General features: G+C 34.9%; 1 protein-coding gene across 5 annotated transcripts in view; it reads left to right on the top strand.

Annotated features, from left to right (window-relative positions):
- Positions 1-19,874, top strand: part of GRIA2 (glutamate ionotropic receptor AMPA type subunit 2) — a 159,272-nt gene that overhangs the window by 133,387 nt on the left and 6,011 nt on the right. For all 5 annotated transcript variants that reach the window (XM_015084768.3, XM_053216802.1, XM_053216803.1 and 2 more), the window contains exon 13: positions 19,665-19,874. This exon is cut by the window's right edge and continues 38 nt beyond it. In XM_015084768.3, coding sequence (XP_014940254.1) covers positions 19,665-19,874 — 210 coding nt within the window. The remainder of the gene's footprint in view (positions 1-19,664) is intronic.

Below are 19,874 nucleotides of genomic sequence, written 5' to 3'. Positions count from 1 at the left end.
TCCTAACATGGCTTAATTTGGCTTTATTGATAGCTCTTTCATTATTACACTGTCTATGATTAGGGATTTTATTATTATATTATGAAAAGTTTTCTACTGTCATAGGGTTCATGAAGCTAGTTTTCTGTGTTTACCACAGCAGCAGCTTTGGATTTAGTCATTGGAGAAATTGATTCGAGAAGTCAGGTCATTGTCTAAATTTTGAAGATATATAACTAGCAAAAGAATGAAAAATAACTTGTCTTTTGTCTGAATGTTAACAAATATTTCCTAAAAGTGTATTTTTGTTGGAATGAAAGTATGTTATTTAAAATTATAAGATGAATCTTTTATCCCCTTTGTAGGGATCTATCTGTTTTGTCCTAAGGTGATATCGGTTACTCAATTTAAGTCCAAAGTATTTTCAGATTTCAGGTAAATAATTTAATAAATACTGTATTGTAATTATATTCCTTTGTAAAGTCAGTGAGTGTGCATTAGCTTTAGAATTCCAATTTCAGCTATACATTTTCTAACTTAAAATCAGTGGTAAACAGTAAAACAAGTATGAATGAAATATTTACTTTCTTCTGCTAGAGAAAGACAGTAAATGGAGGACAGTCTTGTAACCATTAGGGAAAAATGTGTAATAAGATGGCCAACAGGACTGATAAGGGAATTCCAGTCCTAGTCAGAAGACTACCCTTCCGGGATTTCCTTCCTACCCTGCTTGCCACAGGCACCAAATTACTACTAATGAGGGGTCCGGAAGTAACAGACTATAAATTGTCCCATCTGTTGATGCTCTGGGCTCAGATCTCTGGAGAATGATCTCCTCTGGGCCCACCGGTATAAAATAAACCTCCTTCCTTCCAAGATCTCCAAGTGCCACTTGCTGCTTCTGCCGGGTGATCCAGACCAGTTTCTGTAACATAGCCACCAAGAGGTATAAGGGAAAAGACCCTGCATCTTCATTGTCCAGGGTTCTCTGCTATAAGACTCGTGTACGTCCTTGTACAGAGTGAATGATAAATTCTGACTCATTTTGGAGCGCCGATCATCTCTAATTATAGTGCTGCTGTAGCATACCTCTAATAAAGAAAGAATTAGGCCTTCAATTATAAACCACTATCTTTAGACGTTCACATTTTGATCATTTCTTTCAATAAAAGAGGACAGGTCTTGAATTAGAGGAGTCTGAGTAGAAAATTATTTTATAGGACCGATATGCATTATGTTCTTATAGAAAGGTAGGCTTTGAGGATAGGAAATGCTTTTTATAAATAAAGCTGTCGTTAACCAGTCAGTCTATGAAACACAATTATTACTTGTAGATTAGAAGTACTCCCTCATGCCTATTCTAAATCCCCTACACTGCAATCTGTTTATTTCCTCTGTTTTTCTCCTCTGGAAACATGAGGAACAGACTGTATCGTCTGAATAAGCGATCTACTTTAATTTTGCTGACTTTGGAAAAAAAGATTCTAGAATGTTGTCAAAATAAAAGTATTCTCCTTCTCACTTAATGAAGTTAAGTATTCCATTCTCAGAAGATAAATTTAGTCTGATAATCCATGAAACTATACTGTTGTTACCCAGTGTTGTAGACTTTTTATAGAGCTTGCAAATAGTATAAATGGTAAATAAATAATATTAATGCTGATGTTTCTTACCTGAGTGAAAGGACTAGATTGAAATTTTCCTTTCATTTATGTGTATATAAATATTCAAATATATAAAATATGTATAATTTGTTACTATATGGCATGATCATATATATATATATATATATATAATTTACTATAAATAATCACAGTTACCAGAGAATTACAGTAATTTAAATTGTTTTTTTTTAAGGCTGAAACCTTTTTCAACTCCTTCTGTGGCATAAATACACCTATTTATATTCATATATAAAAACATTGATTGGAATATGTTTACAAATAAAAACATTTGAGCCATTATAACAGATTTCCTGTAGAAACACATAAAGTGCTAGTTCACTAAAGTTGAGTTTTGTTCCATTTACTGCTTTTAGTTAGCGATAAAGCAGCATAATTTCTTTATTGATATTTAATAGAACAGATTTCACTAAAATGTGGTGGTTCTTTATACTTATTATATCTGACTAATGACTTGTCTACCATAGTTTCTAATACATCACCTCTTTCTGTGTAGATAGAAACATGTATATATACTTCCAGTTTTTTTATATAAGAATATATGTATACTTCTAGCTTTCTATGTATTAATGCATATACATATGCATATCTTTCAGTGTTTTGGAAACGAAATGGGTATAGCCATATATGTATGTGTTTGTGTATGTGTGTATATATAAATATACACACACAGACATATAGGTAGCTACTGATTTCAAACTAGACCTTTTATAGACCTTTCATTCATGCTTAAATATTTAAATATTTTCTAAAATACCAAATACGAAGTAAAAGTTGGATGTGAATAAATTAGCAATAAGCACTATATGAATATGTTGTAGGTCACTCATGGCATGGTTAGTGATGAGGGTTTTGGGGGGTGTTAGTGAGGTTTGTTGGGTCCAGAGCTGATGGCCAAGAAAGAATTCTTGAAGGTGTCTTTAGTGCAAAAAGATGATTTTATTGAAGCACAGGGTCAGGACTTGTGGGCAGGAAGAGCTGCCCCAGGACCATGAGGACAGACTGATTATATACTATGGGGTTGGAGAAGGTAAAATCCAAGGGAAGTTTCCAGTGAGATTTTCATATGCTAAAGAAGACCCAAGGAGACTGGAGGCCTAGCTGTTGTCAAGTTAAGGTTGTTTTTCCCTCTAGGAAACCATTAGCATTAAGACAGTAGGGAGCTCTGGAGAAATGTTTTACTCTGCCAGGCTCAAGTATTTGTCAATGGGCTGCAGGTTATAAGGAAATTTAATTCTATCTGCCATTTCCTTCTGCCTTTGTTTCCTACATCACTATGGAGGGGTGATGGAGACTTAAGTCCTACAGGACTAGAATCTCTATCAGTTAACCAGTTGTTTATGCCCTTTCCTTTGTTTTCAGACAGTCAGGAGTGCCTGAGGAATATCACACATATACCACCTGCAGGGGTGAGGGGGAGGGGTTGCGGCCCGTCAGCTTGCCTTATGCTCCCTCATCAGTTAGTGATATTATTATAAATTTTTCTTTCCTTATTTCTTGGGGGAGCCTGATTATTGCTTAGCAATCTGCGTAGCTGATAGCTCTGTATGTTTAAAGCTTCTCTAGATGATCCAGAACCAGTTGAAATCCTTTCCTCCCTGGTTGTCAGTTTTTCTTTCTCTGATATTTAAATTTTTCTCACCATTACACAAAACCTCTGAGAACAGTCTTAAATCCTCAAAGACTTTAAGAATGCATTTAGTCTAATCTGCTGGGAATGCCTGTGTTCTTTCATTTCAGCTAACTGTAGCTAGTTTAACAGTGTAAGAAAGGGCAAAATGTTGGAAGACTTTCCAAGTATTTCCTTTAAAAATTAGTATCCGATTTAAAGGCAGTGTAGTCAGTACTTACTAAATTTGTAGGGGTATAAATAAATGTATGAGAAACCATACTGAATCATGTTTTCTGTGATCAAAGTGAAATGGAAGGGGGAAAAAAAAGAATGTGTCTACTTGCTGAATTATTATTGTGTAAAGTTGTAGCTTCTTTCAGGGTAAATACAAGTTTTTTTGGTCATCCTCTTCTTTCTATTGGCAATGCTTGGTAAATTTAGTGTGCACTCCATCTGATCACTTCATTTAGAGACCACCCTTGTACAAACGGGGTATGAGAGCTCACGTTATCTGCTGGGTGACTAATTTCAGTCTAATAAGATTATAGAGGCTTTCTATTATTGTCCATATTAAAGAGAAAATGCCCCTTTTCTCACTACTGTCAAATCATGAGGACAATTATTCCAGGAAAAGTTTCAAACAATGGAGAAATTTTGAAATTCGACTTTCATCTCAAAACATTCACCAAATTCCTGTTTAGATGCCTCAGAGATTGATCTCAGTATAAACCTGTAGAGGTACTTAAGATAACATAATGTTCAACTCACTTTATTTTTGTGTTTAGGTAAAAGAACCACTGTCTAGCAAAAGAACTAGAGTGGCGTTCACATCAGTTGCCTTAGTAATTAATGCAGTCAGTCCCAGAGCTTTGTAGAGAAGAGAAATGGAATTCTGTAATCGTTTAAATATATTGGAATCAAAATCTGAACTAAATGTAAATACTGTTGACAAAATTTTGAGAATTCTTTAGACTTTTGATATTTGAAGAAATACTTGATGCTGAAGTAATTTACAGTTCATGTTTCCAGCATATAATTTTGCTCCAGATCATATTGAGTGATTACCCAAAACAAGTTGCTAATAAAGGTGGCTGCTTATTTTCATGGGGAAATGAGATTTTAGAAATAAAATGGTAATTGGAAAAATCGCACAGTGCCAAATATTGTCACAGTCCCAAAAATGATACTTAAGATTTCATTTTAAGAAACAAAGTAGGGCCAAGGAAATGATGTCAGCAAGATAGTAAAATAGGAAACCCCAGACCCTCTTTTCCCCCAACCAGAGACACTGCCTCAAGAACAAGTTTTCTTTGTGAGAAATCCAGAAACCAGTTAAGGAGCTTGTGCAAACCAAGTGAGTATAAAACTAGCCATATCAAAGTCTGTAGGAAAATTTGTGGCATTCACTATAATCTCTTCCTTGGCACAGTGCATCACAATTAGAGGAAATGCATGCTCTTGGCTTCTCCCAGGGGGAGAGAAAGAGAAGACTGGACTGTTGCTTGATTCTAAACACTGACAAAAAGGTATCAGGTTGAGGACTGCTGAGAACAAAGGCAAAGGTTTAGACTAGCACACATTCACTCACCAAAGACCCTGCCCTCCAGCTCAGTGTATGAAACATGGTAGAAAACCTCCAACTCCCAGCTGCCCTTTGGGAAGGAAAAAAGATGGAGTATGGTTTCAGTGCTTTGGCTTTTTGGGGGGAGGAGAATTGCTCAAGGGCTTGGTTTTTGTCTTCCTGTCGTAGAACACTGATGGCACCTGGCATCTACTAGATGCCTTGGGGTTGCTGAGAACAAAAGAGAATTTGATGGCTTGTTGCTGTTTCAGAGGGCTTGTGGTACAGCAAACAGAAGCCAATACAGCTTGGCAGTCACTCCCTTGGAGGAGGGAAGAGAAAAGTGGAGTATGCATCCAAACATCCAACTTTCTGGCCTTTTGGAGAAGTACCCAAGGGACTGGTCTTTGTCTTCCTGACTTGGAGTGCTAATGGGACCCAGCATACTCTACAAGCCTGGGGCTGCTGAGAACAAAAGAGATCTGAGTGGCTTATGCCAGCTCTAGAGAACCAGCAATACTGCATACAAATACCAAAAGGAACAAGAGATTATGAGCTCCTAAAAAAAGATACTGACAAATCCCTCTGAGAATTTACATCCACAAGTCCAAAGAAGACATATCCACTGCGAAGATTTGAGAAGTGTTAGAATATTTAACCAGGTTGACTGGTGAAGATCTTTCATTATACAAAGCTAGTCCATAAAGACTGGAAGAGGTAGCCCTTTTTAAAAATGCGTGATTCCCAACACAAAGTTATAAGGCACGTGAAAAACACAAAGAAATATGGCCCAATCAAAGGAAAAAATTAATCTACAGAAAGTGACACTAAACAAATGGAAGTGCATGAATTACCTGACAAAGGATTCCAAATAACTGTCACAAAGATGTTCAAAGAGCTCAGGAAAATGATGCATGAACAAGCTGAGAATGTCAACAAAGAAAAAATTTGAAAAAATAGATTTTGGAAATGAAAGATACAGTGCCTGAATTGAAAAATTCACTGTGGGGATTCAACACCATAACTTGATCAAGCAGAAGAAGAAAATCAGCAAATTTAAGACAAATCATTTGAAATTATACAAATAAAGGATTAGGAAAAAGAAGGAAGAAAGCCTAAGAGACTTTCAAAAAGGCTAATATACACATTATGGAAGTCGTAAAAGGAGAAGAGAGAGAAAGGAGCAGAAAACCTATTTAAGATAGTAATGGCCCCAAACTTCTCAAATCTGGGGAAAGGAATAGGTTCATGAAACACAAGGAATTCTAAGTAGGAGGACCCAAAAAAGTGTACACTGAGAAACATGATAATCAAATTGTCAAATGTCAAAGATAAGGAATTTTTAAAACAGCAAGAGAAATGTTACTGTCACATACATGTGAGCACCCATAATATAGCTAGCAGATTTATCAACAGAAACCTTGTAGGTCAGAGGGAATGAGATGATGTATTCAAAGAGCTGAGAAAAGAAAGAAAACTGCCAACCAAGAGTACTATATCTGACAAAAATGTCCTTCAAAAATGAAAGAGAAATAAAGACTCAGATAAAAGTTGAGAGAGATCATCAACACTAAAACAGCCTTACCAGAAATGTTAAGGGGACTCCTTTAAGTTGAAATAAAAGGATGCTAGACAGCAACACAAAAGCATATGAAAATATAGAGCTCATGGGTACAAGTACATATATAAACGAATGCAGAATACCATAATGCTATAACAGTGTAGCACTAGTCTCTTTTAATTCTGCTATAGAGATTAAAATATAAAAGTATAAAAATAACTATATAAAGTATGTTAACTGAGACACAATATAAAAAGATTAATTTGACATCAATAATACAAAATTTGAGTGGGAAGTAAAAGAGTAGAATTTTTGTATACAATTGAAGTTAAGTTCTTATAAGCCTAAAATCAATATTTCTGGCTATAAGATGTTTAGTGTAACTTCCATGGTAACCACAAAGAAACAACTTTTAGAAGTCAAACAAAAAAGTAATAAAATAATCAGTTTGTCACCACAAAAAAAATAACAATTATATACAAAGAAAGATGGCAAGAGATGGAAAGATGAATAGAAAAACTACCAGATGGACAGAAAACAATTTAAAAAATGGTAGGGGTAACCTATCAGTAACTTTAAATGTAAATGGATTAAACTCTCCAACAAAAAGACTTGGAGTAGTTGAATATATATATTTTTTTAAAAATCCAACTATATGCAGTTTATAAGAAACGTTATTTATTTTTACTTTTTAATTTTTTATATAATTTATGTCAAGTTGTCTAACTTACAGTGCTCTCACTCATATGTGGAAGAGACTCAGTTTATATTTAAGGACACGCATATGCTGAAACTGAAAGGATGGAAGGTATTCCACACAAATAGCAATCAAAAGGGAGCAGGGCTGGCTATACTTATGTCAGAGAAAATAGACTTTAAGTCAAAAACATATATAAAATGACATATAATTTGTCTCATTATAGTTTTACACATCAGAGCTCCAAAATATATGAAGCAAAATATATGAAGCAAACGACAGAACATAAGGAAAAAATAGCATCACAATTATAGTAAGAGATTTAAATATCCCATTTTCCATAAGGAACAACAACAAAAAAAATCATCCAGACAGAAGACCAATAAGGAAAGAGGATGTAACAGCACTGTAGACCAAATGAACCCAACAGAAATATACAGAACATTACATCCAAAAGCAGCAGAATACACATTCTTCTTAAGTGAGCATGAAACACTCTCCAGGATAGATGATATGTTAGGTCACAGAACAAGTCTTAACAAATGTAAGAAGACTAAAATATTTTCTGACCACCGTGGAATGAAACTAGAAATCAATAGGATAGGGAAACTGGAAAATTTACTAATATGTAGAAATTAACACACTCTTGAATAACCAATGGATCCAAGAATAAATTGGAGAGGAAATAAAAAAGTATCTTGAGACAAATGGAAGTACATACATAATATACCAAAATTTACAGTCTGCAGCAAAAGCAGTACTAGGAGGAAACTATACAGTGGTAAATGCTTACATGAAGCATAAACAACCTCAAATAAACAACCTAAATTTATACCTCAAGGAATTAGAAAAAGAAAAATATACTAAATGCAAATTAACAGAAAGAAGGATAATAATAAAGATTAGAGCAGAAGTAAATGAAATAAAGAATACAAAAACAACATAAAAAATCAAATAAACTTAGAGACAATTTTTTTGGAAAGATCAACATTACCGACAAGCCTTCAGCAAGACTAAGAAAAAAAGAGAGAAGACTTGAAATCAGAGATGAAAGAAGAGACATTATAGCTAATGCCACAGAAATAAAAAGGCATATAAAAGATCATTATGGACAATTACATGCCAAGAAATTGGATAATCTAGAAGAAATGGACAAATTCCTAGAAACATACAATTTACTAAGATTGAGTCGTTAAGAAATACAAAATCTAAACAGATCTATAACTGCTAAGGAGATTGAATCAGTAATCAAACACCCCCCATAAAGAAAAGCCCATGAGAAGATAGCTTCACTGGAGAATTCTACCAAACATTTAAAGAAGAATTAAGAATTATAAAGGATTATCCTTTACAAATTCTCCCAAAAAATAGAAGAGGAGGGAACACTTCCAAACTGATTTTATGAGACCAGCATTACCCTGATACTGTGCCAGACAAAGACACTGTAAGAAAAGAAAATTAGAGGCCTAAATCCCTGAAAAATATAGATGCAAAAATTCTCAGCAAAATACCAGTAAGCCAAACTCAATAGCACATTAAAAGGATCATAGACCACCATGACCAAGTGGGAGTTATCCCTGAGATGCAAGGATGTTTCAACCTATGAAAATTAATTGATGTGATACACCACAATAACAGATTGAAGAATAAAAATCTCATGATCATCACAATAGTTGCCGAAAAAGCACTTGCCAAATTGACTCCCCTTTCATGATAAAAATACTCCATAAACGAGGAAGAGAAATGAATTACCTCAACATAATAAAGTCCATGTATGAAACCCACAACAGACATCACATTCAATGATGAAACTGAAAACTTTTCTTCTAAATCAGGAACAAGAAAAGGATATCCAGTTATTGCCACTTTTATTTGGCATAGCATAAGAAATCCTAGCCAGATCAATTAGGCCAGAAAAAAATAAAAGACATCCAAATTGGAAAAGTAATAAATTTATCTCTGTTCAGAGATCACATGATCTTATATGTAGAAAACTCAAAGGATTCTACCAACCCCCCCCCAAAAAAAAACTGTAACTAATGAATTCAGTAGAGTTGCAAGGTACAAATTCAACATAAAAAAAAACAGTTACGTATCTATACACTAACAATTTCTGAAAGGAAATTAAGAAAACAATATTATTTACAATAGCATCAAAAAAAAATAAAATACTTAAGAATAAACTAAGCTAAGGAGTCAACATAAAAAAAAACAGTTACGTATCTATACACTAACAATTTCTGAAAGGAAATTAAGAAAACAATATTATTTACAATAGCATCAAAAAAAAAATAAAATACTTAAGAATAAACTAAGCTAAGGAGGCAAAATAATTGTTCACTGAAAACTCCAAAAGATTGCTGCAAGAATTTAAAGAAGACACAAATAAATGGAAAGAATTCCTTGTTCGTGGATTGAAAGATTTAATATTGTTGAAATGTCTATACTGCCCCATTATTTGCAGATGCACTGCATTTCCTATGAAAATCCCAATGCTGGTTTTTGCAGAAATAGGAAGAAAATCGTAATATTCATACAGAATCATAAAGAATAAGAAATAGATAAACCAATCTAGGGGACCAGAAACAAACCTTACACTCCTGACTTCAAATGTATTAGAAAGGTATGGCACTGGCCCCAAGACGGACTTACAGACCAACGGAACAGAATAGAGAACCCAGAAGTAAACCCATGCATGTATGGTTAAGTTATCTTCAACAAGGATCCGAGACTCCATGGTGGGGAAAGGACAGTCTCTTCAGGAAACCGTGTTGGGATAACTGGATACCTACATGCAAAGAAATGAAATAAGAATCATACAGTGTACAAAACCAACTCAAAATTGGTTAAAGATTTAAAAGTAAGATCTGAAACTATACAGCTTTTATAAAAAAACGTAGGGGATAAGCTTTATGACTTTGGTCTTGGCAAAGGTTTTATGGAGATGACACAAAAGCACAGGCAACAAAATGAAATGTAGACCAGTGGATGACATCAAATTAAAAACTTGTGGAGCGCCTTGGTGGCTCAGTCAGTTGAGCCTCTGACTATTGATTTCAGCCCAGGTCCTGATCCCAGGGTCATGGGATCAAGCCCTGCATGGGGCTGAGTGTGGAGCCTGATTGAGATTCTCTCTCTTTCTCTCTCTCTCTCCCTCTGCCTCTCTCCTCCACTTGTACTTTTCCTAAAAAAAAAAAAAAAAAGAAAGAAAGAAAAAGAAAAATACAAACTAACAAAATAAAAAGGTATTGTACTACAAAAGAAACAATCAATAGCATGAAAACACATCTAAGGAATTGAAGAAAATATTTGCAAACCATAAATTTTGATAAAGGATTAATATCAGAGATATAAGTGACTTTTACAACTCAATAGCAAAAAAACCTACTAACCTCATTTAAAAAATTAGCAAAAGACATAGACGTTTCTCCAAAGAAGACCTACAAATGGTCAATGGTATATGAAAAGATAATACCACTAATCATCAGGGAAATACAAATCAAAACCACAGTGAGGTATTGCCTCACACCAGTTAGGATGGCCATTAGAAAATGAATGAATGAATGAATGAATGAATGAATAAATAAATAATTTTTAGTGTTGGTGAGGATGTGTAGAAATTGAAACCCTTCTGTGTTGTTGATGGGAATGGGAAATGGTGCAACCCCTATGGGAAATAATATGCAGTTTTCCTAGAAAGTTAAAAATAGAACTACCATATGATCTAACAATCCCACTTTTGGGTATTTATCCAAACAAATTGAAATCAATATCCCAAAGAGATATTTTCACTACCATCTTCATTACAGCATTATTCACAATATAGAAGTGGAAACAACCTAAGTGTCCATTGATGGATATTTGGAGAAAGAAAGTGTGGTATATTACTCAATGGAATATTATTCAGCCTTTAAAAAAGGAAGGAAATCCTCACATACCGTGCAACGTGGATGAACCTAGAAGATGTTATGCTAAGTGAAATAAGCCAGTTACAGAAGGACAAGTACTGTATGATTCCACTTAGGTGAGGTATCTGAAGCAGTCAAATTCACTGAAGCAGAAAGTAGAAATGTTATGGCTAGAGGAAGGGGGGAAATTGAAAGTGACTGTTCAGTGGATATAGATTCAGTCATGCAAGATGAAAAAGTTCTAAATGTCTTCTGTACAATAATATGCATATAGTTAATACTGTACTGTATACTTACAAATTTGTTAAGAGTAAGTTCATGTCATGTGTTTCTTTAAATCACAATAGAAAAAAAAAGTTTCCCCAATAATACACACACACAACAGACCAAAACAAACAATCAGGAAAGAATCTTATTATGGGGTGTTTTGAAGTATGTAAAAATTTAAATGTATAAGATCTCTCTCGAATCTTATGGTTGATGTTCCTTCTGACAAATAATGACAAGAATTCAAATAAATTTTACATATTAGTATTAAAATAAGACAAAATGAGAGGCAGGTATGGATATTCATCCTTTTTCAATATTAAATATACCAATCATTAAAATGATGAGGTTTATATACACATAAATGCATAGAAATTTTAATGTGGTTAGTATGCTATAGTATATATTTAGAGTTTTTTTTTTAATGCTCTCAACTCTTATCCTTAAAAATGGATTTGCATTTGGAATATAGATACATGGTTTTCTTGACATATGTGCTGTAGGAATGGAGCACAGGAATGGAGAGAAGATGGACTTATCTTTTAGGTAATTTTACTTTTTTGTAAGTAACCTAAATCAAATACGTTTTAAGTATGTTGGAAAGATAAATTATATTCCAGTTCACAATTTTCATGAATGGGATTTTCACTGGGGAAATCCCCATTAAAACAAAACCATTTCAGTGCTTGACAAAGGCAGAGAGTAGATTTGCTCTTCTGTTTGCCAATATGATGTTATTTTTATCTTCAAGCTTTTATTCCGCCCGTGTCAGAGGAAGACTTGTCCGTTTTACTATAAAGCTAATATCTCTGTCTGGGCCTTTGGAAACAGCTCTTTCCGATGATCAAAGATGTTGCTCTAAAATATATACCCTAGTAATGTTTTTAGTCTTTCCATCTTCCTGGCCTTCAGTCTGTGTTCAGATGTGCCATAATTTGAAAAGTCTTTCTTGTAGCAATGTTCTCCTTTATCTTCGATTTCTCTTCTTCCTTCCCTTGAGCTGATCAATTTGTAAATTTATTTCCTAGAGCCTCCTTTTATTCCATTCTAGCCATTTTCTCCTTTCAAATCTGGTCTCCCCTAGAACTCTGAAAATTGCCTCCCTAAAAGAACCACTTAATGCCTTTTAGCCAAATAGAAATGTTTTGTGTGTGTTTTCATGCTTTGTAAAAAGCTGTACTGTATTTAATACCATTGTGCAAATTCTTTTGATGCCTTTTTCCTCCCTTAATTCATGAAAACCCAGTGCTTTCTCACATTTTTTCTTTTTTCTCTAAGCCATCCTGTTTTGTCCTTATTAAGGCCACATGCTTTTGTCCTCCTACAACTTGTTTCAGAAAAACAGTTTTACAACCTTTATCTTCAAATACCATTCACATTTAATACACATAGTTATGGCATCCATAGAAGCATGAAGCTGTAAGAGTCAATGTTATTTTAGCTTCATTCAAAGAGATAGTGGGACATAAAGACTTCAAATGATGCACGATACAGAAAGTGACAAGGAGCACTCAATTTAAAATAATGAAGATTCCCTTGGTTCAATCTGACTATATGTTGTTCATGTTGGAAATTACATCTAAATAGAAGATGGACAGCAGATGTACTCTATACGCAGGGGGACTCTACTATTAAAAAATTAAAATTCCAGTGTATGCTAGTGAATTTTTAAAATTCTGATCTCAAATAAGTGACTGTAACTCAGAAAATATATAAGCATTTTTTGCAGGGATTGGAGAGTTGTAAGCAGTAAAGAATAACAGAATGGGACATATGTGAAATTTGTTTTTAAGTACCAACTCTAGTGGTTTCCAGGTAGAGTTTTAATTTTGGCTGCCACCTGTAATGAAGCAATGGGCCATGCTATGAGTTCCACAGGAAGGCTAAAGAATCAGGCAAAACGGTAAAATCCTTGGGGCACCTGGGTGGCTCAGTCATTTGAGCATCTGACTTTGGTTCACGTCTGAATACGGCTCCACTAAGGTCATGGTCTTGTGGTTTATGCATTTGAGCCCTGCATCGGGCTCCCTGCTGACAGCTCAGAGCCTGGAGCACATTTTGGACTCTGTCTCTGTCTCTCTCTCTCTCTCTCTCTCTCTCTCTCTCTGCCCCTCCCCCTCTCATACTCTCACTCTCTCTCTCTCTCTCTCTCAAAAGTAAATCTTAAAAAATAAAAAAAAGAGCCAAGCAAAACATGAAAACACTAAAATGAAGGGCAATTATTTTTTGTCCTAAATGTAAATTTTTACAGAATGTCAGTCACCCAAATGGACTAGGAAGAAAGTTATTAATTCACACATTGACACTCTAATCTATACATTCAGGATGCTTTAGGTAAATTCTTTCACTCACGGAAACAGTTACCTTATTAGTTACTATGCCACCTCAGACATTGTAGTTTTTCTAGAAAAAAAAGTTTTTCATGAAGAGTATCTCTATTTATGTTTGAAGGGAAAGTAAGTTCTAGAGATCCAAAAAACTGTGTAAATTCGCTCCTGATGCAGTCACATCAACCATTTGGAAATCTCCACTAATAACGTTTGGACATCATTTGTGTTTGGCAATCATTTAGAATTCCCATCCCAGCAACAAATAATCTGAAATTGTGAGTGGGTATTTTGATATTTTATAGAAGTTAGTGGGTAAATGAGATTTTTTAAAAAGGAAACTGTTGAAAGAATTAATAGACTAGTAAAGAATGCCCACAGTGCAGCATCTATACTTCTTACTCATTCTTGAGTAAATGTGTGTGTTTCAGAATGATAATAACCATTTCCTTTAAAAACTCATTTTCCCCCTTTAGGGGGATAAAGCTTATTTAGCTGTTAGAAAAATTAATGCTTGTAGTACTATATATGAGGAAGAAACAAAACTGTTGGCTTCTTTCATAGAAAAGGAGCCATCTTTTCTTTAGGTATAATTATATCTGGTCTGTTGAGTTTATATGGAACTTTCCCCCAACAATACTAAACAGTGGCCTTAGTTTCTCTTTAAGTAAATATTAAAATTTCACACGGTTATTCTCTGTGAACTATCAGTCAAGCTGATATGCACATTACTAACATCTAACCATGGAAAGAGATTTGAATAGCCACATTCGAAGAGCCGTGACTCCATAAGAAACACAGGGTAGTCCGGAGTGTTGTCCTGACCAGGCTGTTGTTTGTCTCTTCTTAACAAGGCATCACTTATCTCCTCATCAAAATGTGATGGCAGATGACATCTTGAAGAAACCCATTTCACTTTATCATACTTCCTGAAAGAACGTTTAATTGAACATTAAACTGAAAAGTTAATTTAACATTAAACTTAAAAAGCATAGTCTTTTTTTTTTTTTTGGCTCTGTTGTAGTACTTAGATTTGGGGGATGGGTGGAAAAGGGAGTTGTAATGATTCCTAGTAAAGGCTTAGATGGCCCCAGAAGATTCGAAACCAATGCCAGCCCGTTTTCTTTCTGCCCTGTATCATTCTCATCTCTCGGGACCAGCATTACCAATGATAAGAAAGTGTGTCCTTTATTTAAAAAGTCAGTACGTTTTGACTGTGTTCTCTCTCCTACCGTGCTGAAACATGCTCACATTTAGACATTGCTTAAGAGGGTAGTGATCATCATGTCCTGGTGCTCATCTTCAAAGTTCACACACCGGGGTTAAGTGAGTCCATTTGATCAGTGTTCGACCTACATTTTTCAGGTAATTGCCTAAATTTTCTAGATGCTTTTGCTGTAGAATAATGTCTGTACCATACATTGCCAGAATACAGAATTTTAATAGGAAACACTATTTATTTACATTACCTTAATTGACCACATGGGATAGCATTAACTTGGAAAAAAAATCCCTATTTTTTTTTCTTTTTAGTCTATTTGTAAATATATTATAAGAAGTGAGTTGTCAAGACGCTGGAGTGGTTAGGAAGATTATAGTGTACTCTCCAGGATATCAGATAACCCATTAACTTACAAATCAGGCCAAATTAAACATTGTCACCTAAACTACCTGGCAATAAAAATAACTATAATTTCTCATGCAGGCTCTTGCATGGGAAGCCTTGGGAGAATTTCCTTTTGCCTTTGGATCGCTTTTCTGCTGGTTTCTTTTTTCAATTGCTGTGGTTTTGGAAAAAAAAAAAAACAACAGGATATCTAGGCATCATCTATTTATTTATTTAGTTCAGACTAATAATTTTTCTGAAACCGAATAAAAATTAAACGCAGATCCTTTGAACTGTCTCTCAGTGAATATGTAGTCAGATTGTTCCTGTTCTTTTTTGAAGGCAGCTAGAAAGTTCAAATCAAATGCCTTGAATGAAGTTTTCAACATAACAATATTATACTGTTCATAATTTACCCTCCTTGTGCACCTTTAGCCAAATCTGTCCAAACAAATAGTTCTTTCTTTTTTTAATTTTTTAATGTTTATTTATTTTTGAGAGAGAGAGGGAGCACAAGTGGGGAGGGTAGAGAGGGAGACACAGAATTCAAGGCAGGCTCCAGGCCCCTAGCTGTCAGCACAGAGCCTGACGCGGGCCAGAACCCACGAATCAGGAGGTCATGGCCTGAGCTGAAGTCGGACGCCCAGACAGCTGAGCCACCCAGGTGCCCCGTCCAAGCACATGGTTCTTGAACAGATATGGTTATGAAAACATTTCATTAACTTTGCTAAGGAAGTAAACAGTAAACGAACTACTGGAAGACAAATGAATGAACTCACTGGGAAAATGTGTGCATCTTTCAAAAACTCTGACCTTTGAAAAAATTACTTTTAGCTTTATGCAGTATCAGCATAGATCCTTTATAATTTATAGATTATATTAATTTATGGATTTTTTAAGTAATCCATAATTATATCATAAAATCCTAGTCAGTTAAAAAATATGCCAGAATACATATGAAGCCCAGCCACAAAAAGTGACTGATTTAACTTACTAGAACTTATATGTCTAGATTACCATGTCAGAATTGTATATCTTTTAAATGATTCAACATTCCCAAGATTGAGTAGCGCTGTCAAAACACTGTCATATAGATATGTTTTTTTCCAGATTACATTTTAAAATTCTTTACTCCTTAGAAATATTGTTTTATTCATACATTGAAAAATATATTTCAGCGGAAATATTTTATGAATGAAACTGGAAATTTTTCCTTACTTCACCAATGTTATGTTCTACATAATCCAAATCATTTAAATATCTCTTCAAAAACTGAGTCTTTATAAACAAAAAAGCAGATCTTAAATATAGAGAACAGGAATGCTTGGGTGGCTCAGTTGGTTGAGTGTCCAGCTCTTGATTTCGACTTGGGTCACAATCTCAGTGTTCATGAGTACAAGCCCTCGGTCATAGGGCTTTGTGTTGACAGTGAGGAGCCTGCTTGGGATTTCTCTGCTGCTCCTCGTCTACTCACAGTCTCTCTCTCTCGCTCTCAAAATAAATAAATAAGCTTAAAAAAAAAAAAAAAAAGAACAAACTGGCAGTTGCCAAAAGGGAGGGAGGTGTTTGGGAGAATGGGTGAAGTAGGTGAAAGGGATTAAGATTACTTATTGTGCTGAGCACTGAGTGATGTATAAAACTGTTGAATCACTGTATTGTACACCTGAAACTAACATAACACTGTATGTTAATTATACTGGAATTTACAAAAGCAAGTACCTTTGTAACAGCTTGAATATGTAAATCTAAACAAAATGAAAGTCTTTGAAGAGAAGTCATCTTGGGGCACCTACCTGGGTGGCTCGGTTGGTTAAGCAATTGACTCTTGATCTCAACTCAGGTCATGATCTCATGGTTTGTGAGGTTGAGCTCTGGGTCGGCCTTTGTGCTGACAGTGCAGAGCCTGCTTGGAATTCTCTCTCTCTTCCTCTCCCTCACCCCTTGTGTGCATTCTCTCTTTCTCTCAAAATAAATGAATAAACTTAAAAAAAGAGAGAGAGAAGTCATCTTGACTTTAATTTCTATTTTTCCTTTTACATCATTGCTACTTTTTGGATTTTTCCTGAAGGGCATACATATTTGTGAAGCATTTTACAAGATATTTTTTCATGTACCAAAATTGATATTTCAAGCTTAGAATAATTGATATTTAATGGCTGATTGGATAAAATAATCATATAATTTAATTTTGTGCTCTTCCTTACCAGCATATGATTTTATTTCAAAACATTTTGATATTACCTACTTTTGTGGAAATTCATGTTACAAAAAGACTTTGGAGTTTAATGAGATTGTGTGATACATAATCAAACTCAAGTGTTTTAGCATGTTTTAATTTGGTAGAGACTATGAGGGGAAAATGTAGGAGAAAAAAACAATATAAACATCTTCTATAGTAGGCAAAGATGAAAAGAAAGCAAAACTAGTCTCCTTTCTAGCCAATTCTCGGGGTGTTCAATTAGCATACATTACTTACGAATCTTTTACATGCAAGATGCATGAGACACTGTGAGGGTTATGAAGATAAAATTTCCCTAATCGGGGACCTGGTGGATTTTCATAGTCATGGATGTACTGTCACAACAGAGAGGAAGCCTGATTCCTTAGGTAATTAAGTTTTAAATGTGTTATCGCAAGAGGGGGCACTGTTTAGAAATAGGAACAGATTTAAGAATGGTTTAGATAAGAGGCATTTGGGTGGCTCAGCGGGTTAAGTGTCCCAACTTGGGCTCAGGTCATGATCTCAGGGTTTGTGAGTTCAAGCCCTGCGTTTGGCTCTGTGCTGACAGCTCCGAGCCTAGAGCCTACTTCGGATTCTGTCTCTCTCTCTCTGCCCCTCCCCCACTCATGCCCTTCCTCCTTCCCTCTCTCTTTCAAAATAAATAAACGTTAAAACATTTTTAAAAATTAAAAAAAAAAAGAGTGGTTTAGGGAAAGAATAGTTTAGATGATATAGATGTTTAAAAAATTACTAATAAGTAGGGAACTCATGTAGGTTTAGAGTGAAGTATTTTGGGGGGAGGACATCTGGATCTTCTTACAGCAGAGACCATTGAGCTGCTATGGTCCACAGACTGTCTCACTATAGCAGGTCCCTCTTCCAGTGGAGATAAAGAAGAGGTACAACCAGTGTCTGGGCACGTCTCACTGTTACCTGAATTATAAACTTCAGTGATACAAGCCTACTCCATACTTCATTTACACTCGACTCTGGATTTTCACCAAAATTGAATACTTACATATGCATACGTATATGTGTGTGTGTATACATACATCTATCTATGTGATAGGTAGGTAGATAGAAGACAGGTAGTTAGATAGATAGATAGATAGATCGATCGATCTGCCCTCATTCCTAAGTCAGTATTCTAAACAAACTTGGATTTGCATTATATTTGCTTATAATGAATTGATTTATCCTTGCTTTCTCTAAGATAAAGATTATGGTTTTTTTTAATTCCTTAGAGTGAGAAACAAGCACAAAGCCCCTAAAATCTCATGAATCTTAAAACTAAATTTTCAATTTCAAGTTTCCATTTCAAACCTCCTACACTACGATAGTAAAAGGGGTTATTCAGAGTCACTTTCCCAAGAGGGATTCAAGCCAGTTGAGAGATTGTGAATAGAAAAACAAGCCGATATTCAAATCCTATGACTTTCCAACTATGTGCTCAGCTTTCCTTTTTACTCTCAAGAGGTATTAACACTTTTGATGCCCATCTTTGCTTTTGATCAATTAATTTTAAGATAAATATTCCCTCAAATATACTAGTACAATTAGCCATTCTTTCTTTCCTGACACTCATAAGAACATTTTTTTCCAGTGTATATTGTAATAGGCAGTGTTTTAGTGTTTAAATATTCAAAATCAAAATTTTCTGGCTTAGTAAAGAAAAATTTCATGCCCAAAAGATATTTCTTTGAAAAATCAGTGCTATTCCGGAAGCATTTGAGTCAGCATCTAATAGAGGCTTCCAGCATTATTGTTATTTTTTTATTCCTTAGATGACCAACATTGCATTAGGATCTTCCCACTTATATGCCAGATCAATTAACATTGCACAGACTCCTTTTCTCCTTCCCTAATTGGGGATAGATCATTTCAGATTTTATCAGTGAAGGTACAATTTTGCTTGTCTTTTCACTGGAATTATTCCTAGAGGTAATAAAGTGTAGCTTTCAACTTATTTTGGAGTGTGAATATCTCAGATTATTTCTTGGTGGCATAGTATTTTGTTCACAGCTAAAATGTGTCATTACAAAACAACCTCTAAGGTCCTTCTAAATCTAAAGGGAAAAAAATTTTTTTTAAGATGGAGAATTACCCGTATTCTATGCACCGTGTGATTATTTTGAAAAGTGCTGCTTTCCTTTGTGTTTTGTTAAAAAAAAAAACAACAACAAGAAAGAAAAAACCTTTTAGGGCCATCTCTTAACTCTGTCTGGCACCTACTTTTTCTGCAGAGATCTAAAATTGCAGTGTTTGATAAAATGTGGACCTACATGAGAAGTGCAGAACCCTCTGTGTTTGTGAGGACTACGGCCGAAGGGGTAGCCAGAGTGCGGAAGTCCAAAGGAAAATACGCCTACTTGCTGGAGTCCACGATGAATGAGTACATCGAGCAAAGGAAGCCTTGTGACACCATGAAAGTTGGTGGAAACCTGGATTCCAAA

Source organism: Acinonyx jubatus, chromosome B1 (genome assembly GCF_027475565.1).
Source record: "Acinonyx jubatus isolate Ajub_Pintada_27869175 chromosome B1, VMU_Ajub_asm_v1.0, whole genome shotgun sequence".
Classification (NCBI taxonomy): Eukaryota; Metazoa; Chordata; class Mammalia; order Carnivora; family Felidae; genus Acinonyx; species Acinonyx jubatus.
This window is presented reverse-complemented; position numbering and strand designations above follow the sequence as displayed.